We start from the raw sequence: 18,433 nt of genomic DNA, 5'->3' as shown, positions 1-18,433 counted from the left end.
GTCCCTGCAATTTGACATGAAAGTTTTGATGTTAGTAGCTAAATGTAAGGTGGCTGGGAGACGCGGTGGATCGGCGGCAGCATGTTCGCTTTCTGATTGCTAGTTCTCCCGAGTCTGTGGCGGACATTGATACCGGAATCTGATAGTATTCTCTTTCAAATGTTCATATACTAACTGACACACACAGACATAACCATTTTTGCACTGACCTTCATATGCATAGATATCCTTACAGACACTTTTTCCTTAATCGTACTTCCCCAACATGGGGAAAAATAATTCAGAATACCGCCCTCCCTCCAATGTAAGATTCCCTCCTGCAGTTGGCCTTAGATTTTTGGACGTGTGGTTTTAGCAAAATGCTTGTGGTTTATTTATTTATGTATTTATTTTGCGTGAATTACTCGTTACAGAGAAATTTCTTATTCTTGTGGTCACAGAATTTTGTCATGATTTTTTTTTTTTTTTTTTTTTTTGAGCAGGCTAATGGTGGAAAATATATTGAAAATGTAAGCAGTAAGGGGAGGGAGGGGAGGGAGATGTAAAAGGTGTTGAGTGAAAGATGGAAGTGTGAGAGAATGATGGGTAAGAAGGCGGTGAAAAGGGAAATAAGGGAGATCTGAGGGGAAGAAGAGAGAGCAGGGAATTAGAAGAAGGGTTAGTGAAATGAAGAACTGAAGAGGGAGAGAAGGAGGGTGAAAATTTTATTGAGAGAGAGAGAGAGAGAGAGAGAGAGAGAGAGAGAGAGAGAGAGAGAGAGAGAGAGAGAGAGAGGAGTGGTGAGAAAACATAAAACATGAAATGGAGAATGCAGGTGGTCTTGAGAAGGAACTAGTTTTGGGGTGAATGAAAAGGGGTGGCATTGTGGGATGAGAGAGAGAGAGAGAGAGAGAGAGAGAGAGAGAGAGAGAGAGAGAGAGAGAGAGAGAGAATCGAAAGTGGGCGAATGTAAGAGCTAGGAGACTAAGAAAATTTTTGAGTGACTGGTTCCTAGGAGAGAGGGATGAGTATGTGAGAAAGATTAAATGTGTATGCGAATGAGGAGATGGGGTGTAACTGTATGAAAGAGAGAGAGAGAGAGAGAGAGAGAGAGAGAGAGAGAGAGAGAGAGAGAGAGAGAGAGAGAGAGCCAAGGAAGGAGGTATGAGTGCGTGAGAGAGGCTATGAGTGTGTGAGTAGCTGAGTATATGGGAGAGGTTGGAGAGGAGTCAGGAGTGTATTAGATTGCGGAGAAGGTGTATAAGTGTTTGAGAGGACAGTGAAATGTGTGAGTGTTAGAGAGAAGGGGTATGAGCGTGTGGGAGAGAGAATATGTGTGTGTATGAGAGCTAGGACGAGGTCGTATGGATGTGAGAGTAATGAGAAAAGGTGTGAGTATCTTTGAGAGAGCTAGGAGAAAGGATGTAGGTTTGTGAGAGGGTTGTAAAGAGTGTATGCGTGAGAGGGTATTAGTATGATAGTGTGTGTGTGTGTGTGTGTGTGTGTGTGTGTGTGTGTGTGTGTGTGGAGGCGCCGAGGAACCCTGGAGGGACTTCGCAGCATGTAACCCCTCCCCCACCCTCTCACTCTCCCTCCCTTCTTTGTTCACGCTCACCGAGACCAATTACACCCACAAAGACCATTAACGCCCCCTGAACCATGTGCCCTACCGCTGATAGGCCAGACGAGGGTAATGTGAATCTGTACGCGTCATGTAACTTGAAATAAGATAATAGAGAGTGATGCAAAAATACGTTGAAGTAAAGGTATTATTATTATTATTATTATTATTATTATTACTATTATTATTATTATTACTATTATTATTATTATTATTATTATTATTATTATTATTATTATTATTATTAACGGCCCTCTTAATCATGTGCCCCCTACCATTAACCATCCTGAAACGGAGTATGGGATTCGTATTGTGTGGCTTTAGGCTTTGTAGGTTTATATGATCCAAAAATGCGAAGAGAGTAGTAGTAGTAGTAGTAGTAGTAGTAGTAGTAGTATTCCTCTATTAAGTCAGTACCATAAGCCATCCAGTCGTAGGGTAGAGCATTTATATGTCTGTGTCTAGAGTGAAAGAAAGACACGAAGAATCTAAGTTATAATTACACCAAGAAAGACAATTAGCCTTCCAATTAGCCACGTCCCTGTACCATTAGCTATCTAGACAAAGAGTAGGCTGTTTATCTGTTTGTACCACGTAACTTGAGCTGGTACAAGGTGACATGATACAGAGATACAAAGGATATTGGTACAAAGCTCTGTATCATAGTTCCCCCCCCCCCTCAGGGCCCCAGAAGCAGTCCAAGATTCTTTTTTTTTGGGGGGGGCGGGATCAGAAGTATAGCCAGTGAGTGTTAAAGTATAGAACGTACGATATAGAGAGGTAGATAGATAGATAGATAGATCGTCTGAGGTAGTGAGAATAAAATACGTCTACGGGCTGAAGGGGTTAAGCAATTAATTTCTGGCGGGTAAGTAATGTTAGGGATCCACCTTCTCCGTAGGGCCCTCTCTCTCTCTCTCTGAAGATTCGCAACCCGCCCAGAGAGAGAGAGAGAGGTGAAATAGGAGAAGGTCAGGACGAGAGAGATTATATTAAGGAACGAATGGGTTAGTAGGGGCTTAAAAGTGGGAAGGGAAGGGTAGGAGGGAGGTGGAGGAAAGAGGAGAGGGTGGGAGGGAGAGAGAGAAAAAAGAATTAGAGGGAGAGAGAAAGAAAGGAAGAGAGGAAGCGGAAATAATGGAAAGGATGAAGAGAGGGAAGAGGGAGGCAGGTGAGGGGGAGAGAGAAGGAATAAATTTGAGAGGGGAGACTGAGGAGTTTAGGAGAGTTGAAAGGAGGAAGAATAACGGAGTAGGAGAAAAGAAAAAGATGCGGGGAGAGAGAGAGAGAGAGAGAGAGAGAGAGAGAGAGAGAGAGAGAGAGAGAGAGAGAGTCCATAGTTACATACCTATACTTCATTCACCAATATCTTGCCCTTCATCAATTCTTTCACTTCCTCAGCTTCCATACGTTGCTAAGTCATATATCCACTTACCATTTCCCTCCATCTTTTTCTTAATGGTTTATATCTGCTGTTTACTACTTCCACTGACTCGTATAATTACTACACCCACTGACTCATATATATATCTACTACACCCACTGACTCGTATATATATCTACTACACCCACTAACTCGTATATATATCTACTACAACCACTGACTCATATATACCCACTACACCCACTGACTCGTATATCAAACGCCCTTTTCACCTTTGTCCATATACCTCTGACCATAACATACCATCTAAGCTCACCCTTTTTTCTTCCATTTCATCAGTGGACTTCCTTTTTCGCAAATGCAAACACCGCTTTTCAAATAAATGTCGTCGGAAAGAAACGGGGAATGAGGACAAGTAGGTAATTATCGAAGTGGAATGCAAGAGGTGCCTTTAAAATGGACATGGGGGTGAATATAAAAGTCTCAGGAGTGTTGATTTAATGTGGAAGTGGAGTACAGGAAGATATCAATGTTGAAAATTGGCGACAATAATTTAAAAAATGCAGACCCATCGGTATGTGTTGTTAAAAATGTGAGCGTTCTATAGGTAGCCTGAGTGAGAATATTTTGCTGTTCTTCATTTTATTTTTTTATGCAAGGAAGAATGACCCAAAGGCAAGAAGCCGCTGTGTGAAGGATTGCCATATGTAAGAATACGGTAAGTTCAGCTGTCGAAAAGAAGCATAAGTGAATTTTTTTTTGTGCTTTTTATTATCGTGACACCAATTAGATTTACGAGCAATAACACTGGTAGTTAGGGAATACTTAATATAAACCTTAAATTTGGCATCTTTTCTTTTTTATAAGATTTTAGTTCATGCTGCAGATTATTTTCAGTTTGCAGTTTCTTTGTTCATATTTGTTAATTTTGTGTTTTCTTTGCCCAACAGGTGAGTGAGGATGTGGTGTGTGTCTGAATCACGTGGCCGCAGGTAAGTAAATGTAGATGTTAAAAAAAAAAATGTTTATCAGTACAAAGAAAAGAATGTGGAGGACAGGCTCTGCAAATAACATGAAGGTTGTTATGAGAGAGAGAAAGAGAGAGAGAGAGAGAGAGAGAGAGAGAGAGAGAGAGAGAGGAATGTAGCAAATGTATTGAGAGGGAAGAAAAACAGGCAGGAAAAGGTCTTGTGGGTGGAAGGGGAGGGGTTAGTGAAAGGGGAGAGGATAGAGTGAGTGGGCAGAGGGACATGTGGAATGGGAAGTGAGAGTTGGAGTGAGGGGATGGGTGTGTTATTATTTGCGAAGGGGGTGAAAGTGGAGGAGGGGGAGGGAGAAGGAATGGAGTGGGAGGAGGAGGGAGAGGAGGAGAAGGAGAATGATAGTGATGATGATGATGATGGGAATGATGGTGGTAGTTTGTGTGTGTGTGTGTGTGTGTGTGTGTGTGTAAAGAAATTAAAGTGAATGAAACCATTAAAAAAAAACTTGAGGGGAAGATAATTTGACCGATTGAAAAAATAGGCAGTTCGTGGGATGAGTGGGAGTTGAGAGGTATAATCATTGAGTGGGAGGAGAAGAAGTGCAATTGGAAGATGGAGGGATGAGGAGGAAATGTCAAGAGAGGAAGAACGGTGTCAGTGGGAGGAATAGCCTAGGTGAGAGAGAGAGAGAGAGAGTTGGAAGGTCTTACCCATAAAACAGCCATATGTTGTGTGAGGAGGGAAGATAGCGGGGGGAGGAGGAAGGAGGGGTAGGGGAAGTGGATGATTCCTCTCTCTTTCTCTCTCTCTCTCTCTCGTATAACGGATATGGTTGGGTGAGTATCGATTATCAGTCTGACATTCTTACTTTCTATTAATCATTCAGTTCCAGACTTTCTTTTCATATTTTATCGTCGCTTCCTTCAGACGATTTTATTCAGGAGGAATAGGTAGTGAAGAAGTTCCCCAGAAAATCCCTTAAGCCGTTTTACAATTAGAAGTGTCTCATCAGCTGAAGAAAATCGTCTATGAGAAGCAATAATAGTATGCAGAATTGGTCATCGTAGTGCAGCTATTCAATATTGCACAGTCTCCAGGTTATTGCAGACGATTTCATTCAGCATCTTCAAACTGTAACATTTTTTTTCTTTTTTAATATCTGCCTTTTAGTTTCGTGTTGGGTCCTCTCCTTATCAACCCCTTCAGTGCGATGTCGGCTTTGTGTGTGTGTGTGTGTGTGTGTGTGTGTGTGTGTGTGTGTCATCTCCAGACGATTTAATGAGCTTAGTTGGGGCATTTTTTAGCTTTAGGGGTTAGGTATATGCTTAATTAAACCCCTTCTGTACGAGAGAGCATTGAATAAAATCAGTTGCTGGTAGGAAGAGGAAAATGTAAGGGTGTCATCGTTCTGAAAGGGCTTTTGAGAGAATGTAAACTGTTATAATATTATAAGTTTTTCCGTACAAGAAATCTTAAAATTAATGATATCGTCAGGGGATAGTAATCTTATAAACCCTCCAAGACGTCTTCATCTTCAGGGGGTTCTCAGATATTTTGCTAACCCTTTCCTTGCGTGACGCTTTCTCTAATTAAAATTGTCTGGTGATAATAACAATAGCGAAACAAAAGTAACATCAAACGAAAAGGTTAAGATAATTATTAATCAGAAGGGGAAAAACTGGTTTGACCTTCTTAATCCGAGCAAGCTATCCTGTGTTGTGAGAAAGGAAAAAAAAAATTAGCGTTAACCAGACTAGAATCTAAAACGTCCTGGGGCTGAAGGGGTTAAAAAGACAGCGAGAGAGAGAGCTGGTGGTGAGGGCCGGTGGGAGGAGGCAGGAGGGCAGGTGTGGTGGAGGAAGGCAGGGCAGGTGGTACTGTGGAGGAGAAGGGAAGGGAGGGTGAGGAGAGGAGGGTAAGGCAGCTGTTTCTCCCCTACCTCAACGCCCCCAATCCCCCGCTTCCCCCAGTCGCCGTCAGAAGGTCACATGCGGTGGTTAACGAGCTGGGGGTCAAAAGGTCACGGGACGCGGCTGAATTACCTGGTCAGTGGTGTCGGGTAGGCGGGTGGCAGGTAAAATTGACCCCTTCACTACGAGAGGCCTGTTTCGTCTGAGGGTGCACGGAATAAGATGCGGAAATTGCCATGAAAGGAAAAGGGTTATCAGAGTTTGCTTGTAATCTTTCTACTAAGCATCGAAAAATTGTCAAAAGATGGCCAGAGTAAAATGGAGAAATTGTCATGATAGCGAAGAGATTAATGTATACTGATGAAGGCTGGACCGAAATTGAACTACTTCTCGTATCCGAACATTAACTTCAGCAGTAACCTTTAACCTTAGTTTGGCATATTTTCCGGTTTATTGAATCAAATATCACCTTTCTTGCAGGACCGATGGTACTTAGTGACCTAGAGTTGCCATATTGGGAAAACTGGAGTGCCATCAGTCGTACCTCCAGTAAACATTGCCATTCACGATCAGTCTTGTTATACTCACTGGCCTAGACTCATCCAAGCCACCCTGCCCTTCACTGTCCTTACCCACACCACGTCAATCTACCACCAGACACCCTCGCGCAACGGATTCCATCTTTTGTCTGCCGATAGAGGAGGGAGTGGAAAAGCGGAGTAGACAACACCAGCGTTATATATTTATTAGCCTAATTCTACATGTTATCCCTGACGCTGCAATCAGATACCAACGTCATTTTTGAGCTAAGTATGATATCTAGATGAACCAGACAGGAAGGCTTGAACACATGGTTATACTGATCACTCGCTAACAACATTGTAACAGTATTGTGCGGATCGGAATCTCGTGTTGAACAACCAGTCACGATATTTTGCTATCTATGGTAAATCCTCCACTCTGAAAAGTCTCTCCACATTAGTGTAACATGGTTTGTCGGGAGACAGAATAACTTTGAATATCGTCACCGAGTGCCTGACCTAGCAGAGATTCCCTGCAGCATAGGTGACCATGATTCATTCCACCTTCCTCGAAGCTCCATATTTTATTCATGGAACAGTTGGGGAATATTCAAGGCGAGATCTGAAGGCTGCGTCTGGTCCTGCCGCCGGTGTGAAGCTCCGAGGGTAGAGTACACAGGGTCAGAGGTCTCGGCCCCTCTCTCACGAAGGAAGGGGAGGGGAGGGAGTCTGCTGGGAGTGGAGGAAGTGCTGGAAGGATAGGACGAGGTAATTAGGAGAGGAAGAGGATAATGAGGTGATGGCAAGTTGGAACTGGGGTCTGTTGAGGTAAGAGATGGTATAATTTAGCTTGGAAAGAAGGGTAGGATAGTAAACCAGTAATACGTAGGATAGGACGCGAGTTAATGACTTTTTTTATCAGAATAGATGACGTGTTTTACCGGTATGTTCCTATCACCAGACGATTTTATAGCTAATGGGAGACCTTGCATTTAGGGGCCTAGTTAATCGTCTATCAAATCCCTCTGTTTAGCTAAGTCTGAATTGAGTAAAATCGTCTGACAGTAACGAGAATCAAATATAAAAATCCAGCACCAGAGTGAAAAAGGTTAACGATACCGATTTCGCTGTTTCATTAATCTTAAAAGGTCATCGTTAATCTCTGTGTTATGTTACTGATATGGGAGTGATGAGAGAAAAGTCAAGGTTATATTCATAGCTGTCTGTCGTGCCGGATGTTTTAAATGGCATGCCGATTTCTGTTCCGTCGAATGTTTGAAGGCCACTGTGAATAGGAACACACACACACACACACACACACACACACACACACACACACACACACACACACACACACACACACACACACACACACACACACACACACACACACACACACACACACACACACACACACACACATTGCTGAAAATGAGAGAGAGAGAGAAAGAGACAGAGAGAGAGAGACAGACAGACAGACAGACAGACAGACAGACAGAGACAGAGACAAAGAGAGTCCAGAGGAATATGAAAATTGGGCCTAATAAAGCAAACGAAAAAAAATAAAACTAGATTCAGTTATTATATCTAGATAATGATCCCCCTTTATCTCACCCACGAAACAGAATTAAAAGAAAAGAAGAAAAATAGTAAAATAAAAGAGTTGAAAAACCCTGGGTACGAGAGAGGCTACAATTAAAGGCGAGGAGAAAGAAAATAGCCAGTGGAAGGGATGGAAGGGTGAGTGGTCAGGATAGAGAATGAAGGAGGTGAAGAAATGGAGAAAAGGGAGGTGGATGGGGGAAGAGAATGGAGGAGGTGGGGGAGAATGGAGGAGGAAAGGAGGAGGAGGAGGAGGAGTAAAATGGGAGAGGAAAGGAGGAGGAGGAAGGAAAGAAGGAAGGAAGGGTTTAAGCATTGGTACGTTTCAAATCAGAGGAGGGGTAGGGGGGAAGAGAGGGAGAGGAGGGGGGAGGGAGGGATGGTAGAAAGCGGGGATGGGAAATGGGGGAGAATGTGAGAGAGAGGGAGAGGAGGGGGGAGGGAGAGATGGTAGAAAGGGTGGATGGGAAATGGGGGAGAATGTGAGACAGTGATTAGATATGGAAGAGAGAGAGAGAGAGAGAGAGAGAGAGAGAGAGAGAGAGAGAGAGAGAGAGAGAGAGAGAAATCTGAAAGCACTTAAAAGACTCGTAAAAATGGTCAAATTAGATTATCTTGGTAGAGAGGGGAAAATATGAAAAGTAAGTTGAGAGAGAGAGAGAGAGAGAGAGAGAGAGAGAGAGAGAGAGAGAGAGAGAGAATGATGATGAGGGGCCCAGGTCTTGTGTGGTGGGGGGCGTGGTTGTGACGTAACCGGCTCTCATTGTGGGCTGGTGGAGGGTGAGGGGGGTGGGGGTAACTGGATGTGGGTGAGGAGGGTGGTAGAGAGTGGGGGTAGCAGTAACAGTGGGGTGAGGGATGTCGTTGGGGAAGGTAGAGAAAGAATGGGGTGGTAAGTGGGGGTGGAAAGTGCGTGCATGATTGGATGGGTGAGGATAGGGGATGATGGGATGACAAGAGGGTTGTGGAAGGAGTGACGAGAGGATGAGAATGAGTAGAGAATGGGGATGGGGTTGGGAGTGGCAGATGATGGGGGGATGGGACCAGAAAAGGATGATGACGAAGTGTGCAAGGTGGGATTAAAATATATTGGTGACGAGTAGCGCTGGTGGTGAGATTAGAACAGGGTGGTGACGAAAGGGTGGGGTGGTAAGGTTAAAATAGGGTGGTGAGAGAGTCAGAGGAGGTGGAGTAGGGTGGTGAAGTGAGTATGAGTGGTGGGCTTAGAATAGGGTGATGACGAAGGAGTGAAGGATGGTGTTAGATGCTGACGAGAGAGTGTAGGGTAAAACATGGTAATGACGAGAGGATGAGAGGTAGGTGACGAGAGAGTGGGGTTGAGGTAAGGTCAGGGTAGGGTGGATGTCGTTGGATGAGGTTTGAGTTACTGGGGTATGGATGAAGTAAGGAAGGTTGTATAATGAGTTATGTATTTGTAGGACTTATGGATGTATTGAAGAACGAGGGAGAGGATACATGGATGAGACAAGGAAATAGGAAAATATAGAGGTGTTCTTGAGGTCTTATAAAAGCGTTTTTGGGATAGGATATGGACGATTAAGAGCAGTGGCTTTGTGCATGTTTGTGTTTTAAGTTCAGTGTGAGGCGATGTTGGAGTCTGGTAGCGGGAAAGAGGGTAAGGATGACTGTGGCGATGGTTATTATGATAGACGGAAATGCCAACAGTTAGGAAAATACCTGAGTACAAGTCTGTTGTATACAGCAAACAGGAAAATACCTGAGTACAAGTCTGTTGTATACAGCGTTTGCCTCTCCCGAACGTTGTAAAAAAAAAATAATACAGTTGAGGATTGTCCTCGTAAAGTGTTTCCCTGAAAATGATGATGATGATGATGATGATGATAATTATTTTCATGATGTTAATTGTGATTTTGATGAAGATTATAATGATAAACTGAAAGCCGTCCAGTCGGGAGGGGAGAGGGGGAAGGGAATTGCGAGAGAGACAATGGAATTCTACATCCTCAACAAAGCCTGTGTGAGACATGAGTGGAGTCGTGTGAAATTGCAGACACTTGAGAAAATGAGAAGTGAAGTGCATTTTTTTTTTTTTTTGCATAATTTTTTATTAACATTATTAGTTTCGACAAAATAAGTGTCAGAATGTTTTTATTAATCTTAGAGGTCAGTGAAGGAAGTGGTAGATGAGTTACGAGATGCCCTCCATTGAAATAATAGCTAATTTAGGTAACCCTTTCGCTACGATGACGGCTTCTGTTTTATTCTTGCTACCTCCAGACGATTTTATTCAGCCGAGGATCTCTTTTTATCGTACCGAAGAAGTTTGAAACATTTCCATAAATCCCTTCACTACGAAAAGAATGGCCCCCTTAAAACTTAAAAGGAAAATAGATAAAATAGACGTCCCCGTACTGAAAGGGGAAAAAAAAAACATTAAATTGAATTATAAGGTAAGAGGAATATATGAGGAAATGATGTAGGAAAAGTTCGTGGTGGTAATTTGAAGATGGGAAGGGAAGTGCAGTGTGTGAAGGGCAAGGAGAAGGAGTGGAGAGAGAGAAAGAGAGAGAGCATGTGTGTGTGTGTGTGTGTGTGTGTGTGTGTGTGTGTGTGTGTGCGCGAAAGTGGTGTTGCAGGAAGAGTAGTGGCGATGGTGGAGATGGTAGAGAGATCAGCTTAGACAACTTTTTCTGTGTGGCCCCTGACCCATCCTGTGTGTGTGTGTGTGTGTGTGTGTGTGTGTGTGTGTGTGTGTGTGTGTGTGTGTGTGTGTGTGTGTGTGTGTGCGCGCGCGTTTGTGTGTGTGTGTGTGTGTGTGTGTGTGTTTTAGTGAAGTGTAGGAAGAATATCATTATGAGTAAAATCTTTAATACTCAGTTACTGTAACTTCTAAATACTTGGCTCCTGTATTTATATTTTTGTTCATATACTTGCTGAAATACTGTGAATATTTTAGTAGTGGTGATAATATTTAAAGCTTCAGTTTACATCAATAGGTAGTTCAGACTCACGTAGATATTTAATTGTCCAGTCTGAGATGAGGTTTACAAGCCTTTAGTTGACTTTGTGTTATTCTTGGGCCGTATTTAGGCTGTTCATGAATCACTCTTTTACCTTGACTTGGGTATAACAACTGATGGTCAGACATTCAGACAGATTGATAGAGAGATTAAACCTGTTTGGCTTAGAACACCTTGAGATGAGGTTGAAGATATCATGTACGTGAAAGAAGACAAAGGCGGTAACAGTGGAGATGTACTGGTAGAAGAGAAAGGAGGGAAGAAGGAGGAGTACTAATTAAGGAGGTAGAGTACAGGTGGAAGATGCAGAGGGTGGAGAGAGTGGTTACGTAATGTGTGTGTGTGTGTGTGTGTGTTTCGTGTTGGGTGCAGATGGGTAGGTGGGTGGGTGGGTCGGGGAAACCTTTGTACCCTTTTCACTATATTTCACTCACCACCCCCATACTCACCCACCTTGCCTCACCTCAACACACAGTACCTCCACACGTCTCTTCACCCGGCTGCACATCTCTCCATCTTTCCTGCTCACCTCTCTCCATTTTGCATCCATACGTCAGCTCATATTTCATCAACACGTCTCGCCACGCATCCACATGTCTCCACCTTTCGTCCATATGTATTTATCATTTATACTTACGTTTTTCTAACCAGCTTTTCTTCACACGCCTCCCCTTCTTGCCATGCATCTATCCTTTGCCCCTCTCCCCCCCCCCCCACGCACGCACACAAAGAAACAAACACACGTAAACGCACACGTAGACGCACACTCACTTCCAGTACCTACTATTAGCCAGCAGCCCAGGAATCCCATTTTGCACACCAAACATTCAGATAAAACTTTTTACTCCTTCCTAGCTGCTGCTACTTCAGCTTCACAAGTAAGATTATTGCCACAACATTCCTTCTCACGTCTGCCGTCCCGTGTGTGAGGGTTGCACCTTAAGTTTGTACCCGTCTTTCACACCTGACCAGTGGCGGCATCACACTCATGTTTTGGTCATGTTTTGAAGCCGTGATATGAGGGGAAGGTGTGGCCGAGTGGGTATAGTACTGAGGAGGTAGTAATCCTGATGAGACGCGTTCGATCCAAGTTCACGATTTGAAGATAAAATTGGGATCTCGTCTGTGTTGTGGGTTTTAGTACTCGTCAGTAAGGCCACCAAAATGCCATAAAAACACTCCTGTTGTCTTCAGCATATCGAAATTAAGATTCCCAAAGTTAAAGAAGTGTAGTGGGAAGACACCACGGTAGCTGCCCCGACCCCGACAGGTATCATGATCGACATGGTCGGTGAGCAGCGTGGATTTCGTACCAGATTGACTCTTATGACAGCAGGACCAGGACCGGTGTCCAGTGCTATATAAAGCAATAAAAACTTCTTCCCGCTTTTTTATCGCGAATTCTTACATGAGGAACTGCTTGTTGAAATTAGTGGTAAAAGTGTTGTTAGTGTTGATGTGAGGTGGTTGGAGTAAAGGCCTATACAAATAAAAGCTGTAGTGACGACAATACCAACTTTTTTTTTTTCTTCTCTGTTTAGTGTGTCCGGCCAACATCCTTACCTCGTTTCCTTAGAGTTGGTAGGGAGATCTGAAACAATTATTTAAGCATTTTCGTTTTTTTTTTTTTTTTTTTTTCCAGAAGATAACTTTTTTGCGGTCTTCCTCCTCCGGTTCATTTTCGTTTTTCTTGCTAAAAAATACCAGTGGATGATGAAGGTTATAGACAGTTTCTCTCTCTCCCCTTGTTCTAGGAGCTATGAGACAGGTGGCAGCATAAATGTCGGGAAGAACACCACATTCCTGTATACCATTGATTGGCGAGGGATTCCCTGCTTTGTGTTTCTCCCTCTACTAGTCACCTTTAAAGGCATGTGTGGAGTACATATTGGTTGGCAGTATTCCTTTTGTGTACGCCATGGATAATTCAAATGGTATGAGTTAACCAACCTTCTGGAGAGCCAGTGTTTCCATCTGCTAAGTGAATTGAAGTAGGCTTCAACCCAAAAGGAGGCTTGGCTTTTTCCAGGCCAATCAGGTCGTTTTGTCGTGGTCAGAAAATTGTAAGTGATGGCCTACCCGTCCTACCCTTTGAAATGTTACGCTCAAGTACCGACGGAGCGTTGTGCGTACCTCGTTTCAAAATACTGTCAACGTCCTTTATTACGTACTGCACTCTCCGTCCTCGTGTTTTGTCCGTTTCCTTTTATATTTTTTTTAGTCAGGTTCCCATAACCTTTCGAATATCCTCCTACTCCTCCCCTCTTCCCGCGTTACTCCGCCCACCGCTTTTTATCCATGGGACGGGAGGGGAAGGGAGAGGGGGTGAGAGGGGAAAGGGCGAGGAGAGGGGTTTAGAAGGAAGAGGTCATGGAAGAGGAGAGAGAAGAGGGTTTAGCGTGGGAGAAGAAGGGGGAACCGGGAGAGGGGAAAGGAAGCAATATAGGTAGTCTTTTGGAAGGTACTAGAAGAGAAAGGTATATATTAGAGTGAGAGAGAGAGAAAAAAAAATGTCTCGTAAAATATGAAGAGGGGAGGGGACGGAAATGTGTAGGACAGAAACAAGCAGAGGGAGGGGAAAGGGAGGAGGAAGAGGAGGATAGGAAAAGGAGGGGAGGGAGGGAAGGAAGGGGAGGGAGGGAAAGGGAGGGGGGCCAGAAATGCTTTTGCTGGTAAAGTTGAATAGGAAGCAAAAGAAATTAACCCCTTGAATATAATGACGTCTTTATTTTGCATCCTTTCGACGATTTTGTTTAGCTTAAGAAATACCTCTCGTTCTGAAGGGATTAAAAAAAATGGCAATCATCCCATCAGTACGAAGATCTTTATTTAATTCTTCCTCCCATTTACGATTTAATTCAGCAAAGAAAAGGCCTCTCGTAGCGAAGACCCAAATGGAAGAGAAAAGGGGAAGAAGTCTGTAGTGGCCTTGGTGTTTGAGGTCGTAAGGAGGAGGAAGAAACGTGGAGAGAAAAGTGCAGGTGAGAGGAGGAAAAAAGGTTGTTTGGAGGAAGAAACGTGGAGAGAAAGGTGGAGGTTAGATGGAGGAGAAATGGTTGCATGGAGGAAGAAACGTGGAGAGAAAAGTGTAGGTGAGAGGAGGGAAAAAGGTTGTTGGGAGGAAAAATACGCGGAGAGAAGAGTGGAGGTGAGAGGAGGGGAAAACGTTGTTTAGAGGAAGAAATGTGGAGGTGAGATGGAGGAGAAAATGTTTGGAGGGAGAAACGTGGAGAGAAAATAGGTGAGAGGAGGGAAATGTTGTTTTTATCTTTGTTTAATGTCAGAGAAAAAAACTATAGAAGAAGGCGGGGGTGAGATGGATGAGAAAGAATTGTTTTTGTTACGAGAAAGTGGAAGAGATGCGGAGAATGTGGAGAGGAGATGGAGAAATATGTGGAATGCAAGGAGGAGGAAGTAAGGAAGAAGGGAAAGAGGAAGAAAGAAAACAAGAAGGGGAGAGAAGTAAAATACGAGGAAAGGTGTAGCTTAGTGGTAAAAAATGTCAGAGGGGTGCGTGAAGGGCTGAGTGGGTGACTGAAGGAAGGGCGAGACAGAGTAGAAAGAAATAGTTTTGTTTTGACACGTAGGAGGGAGAAATATGGAGGGAAGAAAGGGGAAAAATAAAAGGGGAAGGAGAAGATTACATGATAAAACTGACACAGGGCTGGATTAGTGGGAGTGATTGAATCGAGAGGGAAGTGGGGAGAAAGGAATGAGTTTGTCGTGAGAAGTAGAAAGGAGGAGGAAGGGAAGATGGGGGAAAAACAAGGGGAAAGGAGTAGCTTAAATGTGGAAGATGAAAATGGTGTGGTGTGGGTGGGTAGACTGAAGGAAAACGGAGAGGAAATGCAAAGTGGTGTTGTGTCGAGAGCCTTGAGCCCCTAAACTCTCACCTTCCATGGTTTCAGTGTATCCCGCCTTTTTTTAAGTCTCTGTCTGTTTCTCTGTGTACCTCTGTTTGTATATCTGCCTGTTTACCTTTTTTTATATAGGGAAAATATTGAGAACCTATCAAACTTGTCCTTCCTTGTATTTGTCTGTCTATCTGTCATGCCATCTGTCTGTCTGTCAGTCTCTCTTCAGGTGCCATTCCTCTTATTTATCAGCCGTTCCTTTTCTTCTCTTTTCCTTTAATTCTCTTCCTTGTTCTGTCGTTTGTCCATGACTATCGTTGCCAACAGTGCATCCACGGATTTTTTAAATGTAATTTTCACCATAAATTTAAATTGTTTAATGACAGGAATGCATGTATCCCCAAATATTGATCTGATTAATAATGGGGCCTAAGCGCAGTCACAAATCTGGAGCAGTTCCGGAAAACCAACTTCCAGCTCGAAATTAAACATTTTTGTATCATAGGTGGCCGATAACGCGTAACCTTCAGTCCGATGGCGCAGTTTTTCTAGCCACCCCTAGTTGATTTTATTCAGGTCAGGAGAATATTTTCGAATACAGGGATGAGATACAGCCTCCTTTATCGCTTTTACTGCTGTTGTATTCCCTCAGCTGAATGAAAAATTTTGATGAAAAAAATAAAAATAAATTGAAAAGTACGTCACCGAACTGAAGAGGTCAGAGCCTGGGGAGAGGACTAATTTACCCAACTTAACGCAGACGATTTTACTCGCTACTGTGAAACCCTCCCAGGTCAGAAGGAAAAAAAGTATTAACCCTTCATACTGTGGCGTCCTTTTAGTTATATTCTTCCTACCTCCAGACGGTTTTATTCAGTTTGGAAAGACCCCTGGTATTGGAGGGATTAATGAGGGCTGTTTCTGATCCATCTATAAAAAAAAAAAAAGCTGAAGGAAATCGTCTGAAATAAAATTGATCTGAGAAAGAGGTTAAAAATGTGTGGCAGTTTTTAACCCCTTCAATACGCTGACCACTTTATCTGTTATTATTGCCTCCTTCAGGTGAGTTTGTTCAGTTTTGTAGACGATTTCCGACGTGGAGGGGTTAGGTACAGCCATCATAAACCCCCTTAGTACCAGAGATCTTCCCTAAGCTGAATGAAATCGTCAAAGAGTAACTAGGAGAGTGCTATAAAATTGGTGGGTTGATAGGAGTTAGTAATGAATGTGGTGGGTTGCTAGGAGTGTGTGGTGAGTGGGCAGCAGTCGCTAGGAGTGTGTGGTGAGTGGGCAGCAGTTGCTAGGAGTGTGTGGTGAGAGTTGACTTGCTAAGAGTGTGATGCAGTTGCGTGGTAAGTGTGATGCGTTCCTTGGAGTGTGGTGAGTGTTGATGTTAGGAATGTGTGATGAATATGATGATTTGCTAAGACCATGGGGTAAGTGTTTAATTGCTAGGAGTGTCGCAGTTGTGTGGTGATTGTGTTGCAGTTGCTAGGAGTGTGTGGTGAGTGGTGGTGGTGGTGGTGGCGGGTGAGGGAATAAGGGTCACCGCTCTCCACCTTCCCCAGCGTGCAAGTCACCTAGACACACACAGACACACACGCATACGCTCCCACCACGCTCCTTCCTAGACCTCAGACAGCCACGCTTCTCACTGCATTGCCACACACCCCTAGCAACTCACATTACTCACCGCACACTCCTAGCAGTTCACCGCACACACCACAAACTCCCAGCAGCCCACCGCACTCACCACACACTCTTACCAGCCCACCACACACCCTACCGGTCCACCGCACTCACCACACACAACCAGCCCGCCACACTCACCACACACAACCAGCCCGCCACACTCACCATATAAAAGGGGTTAATGAAGGCTTTGTTTAACATCTTTTAGAAAATACCTTCTTGAGCTGAACAAAACCGTCTGGAGAAGCAAGAATACAGTGCAAAAGACGTCATACATGTCTCTTCTTACTTACGGTTGATTATGGAACAGTTGCGACCATTCGATGTGATTAGCCAGCATGCCAGGTTGCAGAGCGCATCCAGCAGCATGTAGAAAGAAGAGATACATGTGGCCTCCGCGATTTTATTCTCTAATGACTGCAAAAATTTGGAGGGAGTGTCTTTTAATACTACAGACCTCATCTGTCCTTACGAAACTCTACCCAGAAACCCCTCAGTGCATTGAGGACGAGGCCAGACAGTCAATCGGTCATGGCCTCAGTGGAGTGATTAAGTGGAAGACTGTGTGTGTGTGTGTGTGTGTGTGTGTGTGTGTGTGTGTGTGTGTGTGTGTGTGTGTGTGTGTGTGAGAGGCTGGTTTTATCCTCTCACCACGCCCATTTACTACACTCAACGCACCTACTCTCTCACCCACTCCCTCATGACACTCTAACCTACTCCCTTGACTAGCATTGTCATCCACTAACCCATTCCCTTGCCTAGCGCTGTCATCCACCGCTCTCACCCACCCCCCTCATAGCAGTCTCACCCCCTCCTTTGTCTGGCACTGTCACTTAACGTCCCCACCCACTCACATAGTATTCTTACCCCCTCCCTAATTTTGTGCTCTCACCTACCTCCCTCACCCACTCCTTCAGCTTGTCCTCTAACCCAGCACCCTCCCATTTCCTCAACCAACTTCTCCCAGCACCCACCAGCAACGTAGTTCCTCGTCACATCATCCAGCTTCTCTTCTACACTCATCAACTAATTTTACACACACACACACACACACACACACACACACACACACACACACACACACACACACACACACACACACACACACACACACACACACACACACACACACACACACACACACACACACACACACACACACACACACACACACACACACACACACACACACACACACACACACACACACACACACACACACACACACACACACACACACACACACACACACACAGAGTCACCACTCTCATATCGTCAAATGCTGTCCTCACCGATAAATCACCTTCCCACTCATGCATATTTTCCAGGTACAATTATTCCTTTCTCCTCGCACGGGACTCTTTCCTCTTTGTATCCCCTCATCGTCAATTCATCTTTACTCCATCTATCACCTTCACTTCACGTTTATCATCACCTTCGCTTCGCCACACTGATATCCCCTACCTCTCCTCCCTACATCACCCTCATCTCACTCCCATCCACACACTCCCCTGACACCAGTCTCACCTCACCAAGCCTCGTCGTTGATCCAAGATGCGAACATCATCTCAGTAAGTCACAAGCATTACCATCATCTCTCCAAACCCTCAACTCAAACCTCATCACCACTCTATTAACTCCCACACCACACATTCACACTGTCATCACCACCTACACACTTAAGCTATCACACCTGCTCTGCACACAGTCACCATTCTTGACCACTTTCATGATACCCACACACCACTCTCACACTCCATCACATTGCTTTTACACACCTACACCCCTCACACCAGCCACAATTGCACACTGCCTACACCACAGTCACATCACTCATAACCTCCCACACACCATCCACACCACAAACACAGTACCGATATCATAC

General features: G+C 44.2%; 1 protein-coding gene across 1 annotated transcript in view; it reads left to right on the top strand.

Moving 5' to 3' along the window:
• wake (ankyrin repeat and fibronectin type III domain containing protein wide awake) overlaps nt 1-18,433 on the top strand; it is a 569,524-nt gene that overhangs the window by 450,662 nt on the left and 100,429 nt on the right. The window contains exons 10-11 of the mRNA XM_080271688.1: nt 4,256-4,276; nt 6,069-6,085. Of these exons, the coding sequence (XP_080127814.1) occupies nt 4,256-4,276; nt 6,069-6,085 (38 nt within the window). The remainder of the gene's footprint in view (nt 1-4,255; nt 4,277-6,068; nt 6,086-18,433) is intronic.

Source organism: Coenobita brevimanus, chromosome 47 (genome assembly GCF_032717465.1).
Source record: "Coenobita brevimanus isolate Jiangsu-jjx chromosome 47, ASM3271746v2, whole genome shotgun sequence".
Taxonomy (NCBI): Eukaryota; Metazoa; Arthropoda; class Malacostraca; order Decapoda; family Coenobitidae; genus Coenobita; species Coenobita brevimanus.
Note: the sequence above shows the minus strand (reverse complement) of the source record. Positions and strands in the feature narration are given on the sequence as shown.